Source organism: Vipera ursinii, assembly GCF_947247035.1.
Source record: "Vipera ursinii genome assembly, chromosome: 3".
Lineage (NCBI taxonomy): Eukaryota > Metazoa > Chordata > Lepidosauria > Squamata > Viperidae > Vipera > Vipera ursinii.
Window position 1 is genome coordinate 25,465,672 of NC_139516.1, and position 8,088 is coordinate 25,473,759.

An 8,088-nucleotide genomic window follows, 5' to 3' on the forward strand; every position below is an offset into this window, starting at 1 on the left:
CTCTACCTCCCGCCCGCCGCTCCCCCCTGCCCCGCGAGAAGTGCAGTGGCTTGGCTGCTAAATGCTTAAGCGAGGATGCCGGCAAACAGCTCCGCTCTCCCCGGTTCGCGCGGTCTGGCTACCAAGCGCCAGGAAACAACTGGGCGGGGGGGGGGGCGGCGGCGAGGTGATGTGCAATAAAAGGGCACTTTCTTTTCCGGCAAGGAAGGAAGGAAGGAAGGGCCTCTCACTCTTCCACCAAGGTGCCCCCTTAACTAAGCGTTTTTCTTTTGAGACGGTCTTTGTTGCCCTGGCTCCGAAATATTGGGGTGTTGCGATGGCCAGGCTGTTGCAAACCCTTCAGGAGACACATCTCAGGCTGTGCGTTTCCAAAAGGGCTCCCTAGCGTTACCCCTCAGCGTAGTCGCAAGAGAGGGACGATCTGTGGCAAATAATATCCGGAAACGGATTGTCCCCATCCACCCAGCAATAATAGCGTGATCAATTCCAAGGCGGGAAACTTAATTCGGGTGGGAGCTGAACTCGATGGGCATTTCTTCAGATGTTTAGGATCGGACTGTAAAATCAAAGGAACTATACAGTTCGGAAATGCTATGACAAACAACAACAACAACAACAATAGATATCAACAGCAAGCCTACGGGGATCTTTTTCATACTTTAAGGACGTGCGATCCTAACCGGATTGAAGCTGAGGGCGCCAGTCCCAGGCGCAGCCTTCTGGGCAGGTCACTTCCACTGAACTCGCGAAGAAACGAAGGCAAAGTTTAAGGCCTCGATCCCAAGATACCCTTAAAATGGTGGCCTCGGCAGTTTCTGGTGGCATTTTGTTCCTGGTAAATACCCCGAGAACCCGCCGCCTGAGTGCTTTGCGCCAAAGATGGGCCGCTTTACTTCCCCGGAACTCTGGCTGCGGAGTTTCCCCCCTCCGCTTATAACTGAGGAGGGTCGGATCCGTGAGGGTTTGGCCCGCCGAACAGGGCTCGCGTCGGCTCCGAACTCAGAGCCTTTCCTTCCACGTTCTTACCCCGTGCTTATGAGGGCGGGGAGGGGGCCAGTGGGTGGATGGACAAGACCACTTGCTTGGGAACGGTTCAGCTGACGAGGAAGCAAAATCCAGAAGGAGAAACCTCAACCAGCCGGGAAGGAGGGAACTTTTAAGGCTCCAGTTCCTTTTCCTGAGAGGCCGCCCGGCTGCCCTCCACGGTTTCTTCTCTCTCTCTCCTTCCCCCCCCCCCGGAGCAAGCGCAGGAAGTTAGCTGGGGGGGGCAAAGGAAGGGTTTCTAGAACTAGGAATGTGCCCACTGGCATCTATCGCCCGAAATGTATCCTAGTTTTGGCTTTCCTTTCCGTCTGCCTTTTGTTTGGACCAGCGCGCCAGTAGACGGCTGGCAACTTAGTTACCTTCGGCCTGCAAGTTTTCTCTCGGCTTATAAAGTGGGGAGGGGGCGGTGAGTTGTAAGGACCTCTTACTTGGTTCCTCAGAAGCAATCGCCTTCGGTTTAAAAAGAAAAAAACCCTCCATCATTTCACCCCAAAGGGTGTCTCTCGACCTCCGGAGATCTCCCAAGAGAAGCCTTTGCCTTCTTCTCCCCCCTCAATTCCTCAAGTCCCCGAACCTTGAGCAGCCTCCAAGAAGCAAGAACACCCGACCCCCTTGAATTTATTAGCACTCATTTAGAAGCAAGTGTATCTCGAGTTGCATGCAGAGTGTCAGGGCAGGTCGTCAAGATCGCTCCCGAAGTACACGCGTTTATGGCTGGGATAAAACAAAACCAGGAGAGAACCGGTGGCTTTCTGACGTTACAGCCTGTAGTTGAATTCGCTTATGGACGAAGGCTTCTTTACATCTTCGCTCAATAAAGCATAGCGCTCCCTGGGCTGGCCTTTCCTGTTAAAAGAAGATGTACCTTGCATCATTAACTTTTTTATTTTTCTGCCCCTGAATAAAAAAGCAGCAGAGGTCACAATTCAATGGGATCAATATATAGCCACATATTATCTGAATAAGCGATCGAGAGAAATCCCTTTTTGTGTGTAGGCGAGCGCATATGTGTCTAGGTGGCAGGTAAAGTCATAAAACAGTGGCTCTCACGAGAGCGAAAGCCTTGGTTTTAAAATGCCGCCTGTGTTTAGCAAGGATGGGTGTTTCGACGAGTAGAGCCCCTCGCTCCGCACGTCCTTGCAATGTGGTCGCTTTTACACCTGGGCTTCGTTTCATTTCCAGACTTGATAGGGATCCCCCCCCCCACCTTTAACGGGTGCGATTTTTCGTGTGACCACTTGGGGTCGCGCTTTATGTCCGTTTGGAGCGGAGCAGCGGGAGAGGGGGGAAGGAGAAGAAAACGCGAGAGAGACTTAATCTCCCTTAATCGTTACAAAATGTTCAAACAAAAATACTGACGGTGACCCCCCCTCCCCCGAAAAAAAACCCCTCCGTACAGAATGAGGTCTTCTTTGCATGCAATAGTGGACCAAAAAAAATAAAAATAAAAATCGCAGCCTGTCCCCAGAAGCGAAACGCAATTCTAACCAACCCCCCGCTTCCAGCTTTCCTTTCATCTCAGCCAGGAACTTGTACTGCCGTTTTCCTTGTTCACTTTTAAAGCAATTCCAAATTTAGGATCTCTTTTCTATCCCTCCCTCCACTTTTTCTTTTATACAGTGACTGACTGAATAGTGGAGGCAACTCTCCACCTCTCCGGGCGCTCAGGGGGACACCCAAAAGTATGGAGACAACTCGAGGGTAAAACCTTTCTCCTCGCCGTTTCTTAACCTCTGGGCCCGCCTTCACACACACGTGCGAGCCGGACACCAATTTCACTTTATGGGAACCCTAAACTCTCGCCTCTCTTCCGAAGGAGTAAAGTGCCACATTGTGGTTCTTGTTGTTGTTGTTGTTATTATTATTATTATTATTATTATTATTATTATTATTATTATTATTATTATTATTATTATTATTATTATTATTATTATTATTCCCTTCTTTTCCTAGGCTGTAAAATCACTCTTTGCAGGCCAGGAAGAAAAGCGACCGCATTATTAATAACAAGAATCCCAATAACCTTTCCATATAATAGGTAGGAAGTAGGACGGAGGGGGTGGGGTGGGGGGTGATGAAAAAGAAAGCAGGGCCAAGGCACCTTTCCTAACTGCGGAGGAGAGCAACGGCCGAGCTGAGACTCGGGAAGATTAAAGCCGCAAAGCACAACCAGCGCAGCTGGAACTCCGCTCCGCGGGCTTCTCCTCCAGCTGCTCGTCAGCTGACTGGCTGGGAGCTGTCACTCTCTTTCAAGAAAAGGCCCCGCCCCCGGCTACCCCAGGAACTCACCGTCCGAGCCGCGGTTGGTCGACGCGCTCTGCCGGCCCGGCCCCTTTGCCTGAGTGTCAGCGAGGAAAACAATATAAGGCACCAAGTAGGGAGGCTCGGGCGAATCACAGCTGTTCCATTCCAGCGCTGGAGGCTGCGGCTGAGAGCCGAGCGCGGAGGTGGTGGTGGGGCGCCTTCCCCCCCTTTCCTTCTTCCCCTCCCTCCCCTTTCCCAGCGCGATCCTGACGGCAGCCAATCGCCCACCTTTCGCCAAGCTGCCGAGCGAGCAAAAAGTTGCTCGGGAATCGCCGCCGCGGCGGGGTGAAAAAGAGCCGGACTTACAAACAAAAGCAAGAAAGAGCCAGAGAGTTATAATTGTTTTTGAAACCCAGCGAAATATTTCTTCCCCCCTCCCCGAAGGGGGAAGGGGGCACCGCAGCAGCACCGCAGCAGCAGCAGCAGCAGCTCAATCCGCCTCGCAGGATTTTTCTTCCTTCTGCCAACGGGTTACTGGCCGGGAAAAGCAAATCGGGCTAGCTGCCTTGGCTGTTCTTTTTTTCCCCCCTTCTTTTTTCTCTCTTGCATAGCGCTGCGGTCTCCGTTAGAGAGAAGGCGAAAGCAGCAGCACCCAGCAACAAGCAGAGCGGCCGCAGCAGCCGCCTCGGGTGCGCGTGTCTCCCGGGTTGCTGGGCTCAGCGGCTCCCGGCCTCGGCGACGCACAGAAGAAGCAGAAGCAGAGAAGAAAAGTTTTCTTCGGACTGGCTGGCCGCGAGGAAGCCGAGGTCCTGGAGTGAGGGCGACGAGGCGGCGAAATCCTCCTGCTTTTCCCTCCCTCTCTCTCTCCTTCGCCGTCTCCAACCGGAGGGGAGGCGCTCCCTCCGCTGCGCGGCGCGATGGCTGCCGAGCTGAGCATCGGCCCCGAGCTGCCCACCAGCCCCCTGGCCATGGAGTACGTCAACGACTTCGACCTGATGAAATTTGACGTGAAGAAGGAGCCGCTCGGCCGATCCGATCGCTCGGGCAGGCACTGCACGCGCCTCCAGCCGGCTGGCTCGGTGTCCTCCACCCCTATCAGCACCCCTTGCAGCTCGGTGCCCTCCTCGCCCAGCTTCAGCCCCACCGAGCAGAAAACGCACCTGGAGGACCTCTACTGGATGGCCAACAGTTACCAGCAGATGAACCCGGAGACGCTCAACCTGACGCCGGAGGACGCCGTGGAAGCCCTCATCGGGTCCCACCAAGTACCCCAGCAGCTCCAGAGCTTCGAGAGCTTCCGGGCCGCCGCTGCCCACCATCACCACCATCCCCATCACCACCCCCACCCCCACCACCAATACGGAGGGATCCCCCACGAAGACATGTCCGGCACCGGCCACGCGCACCATCACCACCACCACCCGCACCATCACCAGGCCTCTCCTACGCCCTCCACTTCTTCCAGTTCATCCCAGCAGATGCAGAACGCGCACCCTCCTCACCCTTCCTCCGCCTCCTCCTCCTCCTCCTCCTCTTCCAGCAACGTGGAAGACCGGTTTTCCGACGACCAGCTGGTCTCCATGTCGGTGCGAGAGCTCAACAGGCACCTGAGGGGCTTCACCAAGGACGAAGTGATCCGCCTTAAGCAGAAGAGGCGGACCTTGAAGAACCGCGGCTACGCCCAGTCTTGCAGGTACAAGCGGGTCCAGCAGAAACATCACCTGGAGAACGAGAAGACCCAACTGCTTCAGCAGGTAGAACAGCTCAAGCAAGAAGTGACCCGGCTGGCCAGAGAAAGAGACGCCTACAAGCTCAAGTGCGAGAAACTGGCCAGCAATGGTTTTCGAGAGGCTGGATCCACCAGCGACAACCCGTCTTCTCCCGAGTTCTTCATGTGAGTCCTTAAAAAAAAACAAGACCCCTTACCCACCCACCCACCCAGCCACTCCCCGTTCGTTTCCCTTCTCCCCTCCACTGACATCTCCATCCATCTACCCTCCCGAGCAGCAGCGAGAGATTAAGGTTGAGAAAAGAATGACTGCGAGGCCTGGGAAGGGTGGGCTTCCTCCAGGCCGGGACTGTGGGGGAATCTCTGCGGCAGCATCTTGTGTTTCTAGATTAATTCCCAAGCGCAGAAGGGGAAGAAGGGAGCAATGTTTCCTCTTAATCTGCCGCTTGATAGCCAAAGGGGGCTTTGGGGGACGGGAGAGATAGGTGGGGAGGGGGAAGGAGAGGCCTGGTAAAAGTTTTTTATACAACTTAATTGCTTGCTTGTAGAACTTTATCCTGGACTTTGCAAAACAAAGGGACGGGCACCGGACAAGCCATCTAGAATACCCACTTTGGAATTCCTAAAAAAAAACGGAAGAACACATGGCGAAGGGGGCAAGTGCACCAGTAGCCTGGAAAAGGAGCAAGGACAATATATGCAGGTTTTTCATAGATTGCCTGCTTTGAAAGAAAAAAAAAGGGACAGAATTGAGATGGGACTTAACCATGTGAGCTAGTAAAATAGGAAAGGAAATTAAAGAGAGAGAGAGAGAGAGACAGAAGCCTCCTCAGTTTTATTGCCTGCTTGATTATATAGGAAAAAAATACAAAAAAATCTGCATTAAAAATATTAATCCTGCATGCTGGACATGTATGGTAACTTCTATTTTGTACCATTTTCTTGTTTAAGAATTTCGCATGTTGTTGATCATCGACCATATTTCTTTTTTCTGTTGTACTGTTGTTTGTTTCTTTGAATAAGAAACTGTCACAAATTCTATATAAAAAACCCCCTTCTTTTTACTTGCACATGCAACTGCTTGTTCTATCTCTCTATTAGCTTTATTTTTCTTTTTTAAATTTGGGAACTCAATTCACCAAGCATGTCTCCTGCGCAAGTTTCACAGAAATCAATGAGGCCACTGCGTAAGAGAACAGCTGGGGGTGGATTGGGCCCTCTGTTAGCTTGTAAATATCAGCCACACCACAAATCTGCACAGGGCAAAACACAAGAACATTTCAGCAGGCTGGTTTTCAGTGATCATTTGTTGCAGAAATAACCTACAAAATTCTGGGCATTTTTTGCATTCAGAAAACATCCTTGTATATTTGGTGCACTTTTAAAAGCTGTAGGTTGTGGGGGGGGGGTTTGATTTTTTTTGTTAATTTAGTTTTCATTTTGGTTTTTGTTGGGACAGAAAGAGATTTGTCTTTCCTCTTTTAATTCCCCAATCTTAAATTACTTGGAGGTCAAGTCTGCTGAAATTAAGGAGACCTGACTAGAAAGAACCAAGTTCCTTTGTATCCAGTTGAATTTAACTCCCTAGTAACCTTGCTTATAAGTCACCTTTTGACATCTTTTAAAAAATAATTTGAGAGGAATATAATTTTAAATGCAAGAATGGATAATTTCAGTGGCTCGGTCTTGCTGTAGTCCATCATTCATGACCCAGCATCTGCACGGGCCACCTGATTTTGTCACTGGCTCAAAAAAAAAAAAGATTTGCAATTATTTTTCTCTCTTCTCCAAAGCAACAATTGGCCGCTTGGTTTCTTAACTCAAACATGAGTCAGTTTTACTGACTGCATCCAAGGCAGCTCATGTATTTTATAGTTAAGTTGATGCCTCTGTAAAAAAGGATGAATGAATTCAGAATGCATAGGGGGAAAAAACTTTCCTCTTTTAAAAAGGTGGTTTTAGCTTTGCAGCTTCCAAGTTTAGCTTTTGCAATGTTTAATCTGCTTTTTCACACAGCCAGTGAGTGTAGCCAAAACTTTTAGTAGTTTGGAAATTTATGGGTGTTTATTATAATTATTATTTCTTGTGATCTCCCCCCTTCCTTTCCCCCCTTTTTTCCTCCTGCAGGTCAGTAAAAGGATTTTATGTTGCACTGACAAAAATACCAAAATGAAAACCTTTATTTTTAGTTTCCTTTTAGAATTTGCTGGCACTGCTGGCCGGATGCATTTTGAGTTTGTATTAGTTTATAAATTAACAGTAATACCAAGAATCATGAAAAATGAAAAGCATGGTGCTTGCAGTTTTAAATATTGTGAATATTAATAGTCATGCATCAGAAAATACCCCTCTAAACTTTTGGGTTTTTATGGATTCAACTGTGTTGAAATCACAGCATTGCAGCAGCAGAAAATGTTTTTATTTCATGTAAACGTTCTGAAGGGATCAATTTCAAATCCTGCTTATGATATGAAAAATATTAAAAAAACACCTCTTGGTCTTATTGTAGTTTTATTCAGACTGGTTTCTGTTTTTTGTTTCTCTTGGTTATTAAAATTGTTTCCTATTTTTGTTTACTAATATTGACATGGCATTTTTTTAAGGGTACACTTTTCTTGAGGGTTGTTCTTGAATGTGGGAAATAAGGATGTTGATGACAGCCATCATCACCAATCAGACAAATTATACAGAGTTGCAAGAAATGCAGTTCAGGGCTTGATCTATGAACTGATTAACCCTCACATTCCTGAAACACCATTGAATTCCCTAGGCTTGTTTGGAAGCAAAGATATGTGCAAACTGTATTACATGAACCATATCCCCACATATACAGGAGCTTGGTTGAAAGTTGTGGGACTGAGATTATAATCTTATCATTTAGAAATAAGGCAAACCACAGGGATAAATACTTTATAATGTAGACCATGTGAATAGTAGAATACACTGAAGGGGGGTGGATGGGGAAGCAATGACCCATAATATTCCTCTTCTTCCTAATGTTCTAGCTTTTTTACATTTGACAGGCCTTTCAATTCTAATGAGTTTTACCCGAGTGCCAAGGGAAGGGTCCT

The 8,088-nt window shown here is 48.8% G+C and overlaps 1 protein-coding gene across 1 annotated transcript; it reads left to right on the top strand.

Moving 5' to 3' along the window:
- The first annotated feature begins 3,467 nt into the window (after positions 1-3,467).
- MAFB (MAF bZIP transcription factor B) lies at positions 3,468-7,573 on the top strand. Its single transcript, XM_083361060.1, has 2 exons — positions 3,468-5,182; positions 5,566-7,573. Exons 1-2 carry the CDS (start codon positions 4,206-4,208, stop codon positions 5,618-5,620), a joined length of 1,032 nt encoding a protein of 343 aa, XP_083217186.1. The 5' UTR covers positions 3,468-4,205; the 3' UTR covers positions 5,621-7,573.
- Positions 7,574-8,088: the final 515 nt, after the last annotated feature.

Excerpts from the sequence above, each read along its gene's own strand:
- MAFB (XM_083361060.1), top strand. The coding sequence starts at position 4,206 with ATGGCTGCCGAGCTGAGCATCGGCCCCGAGCTGCCCACCAGCCCCCTG. Across the intron at positions 5,183-5,565 it reads TCTTCTCCCGAGTTCTTCAT|AACTTTATCCTGGACTTTGC; the intron begins GTGAGTCCTTAA and ends GCTTGCTTGTAG.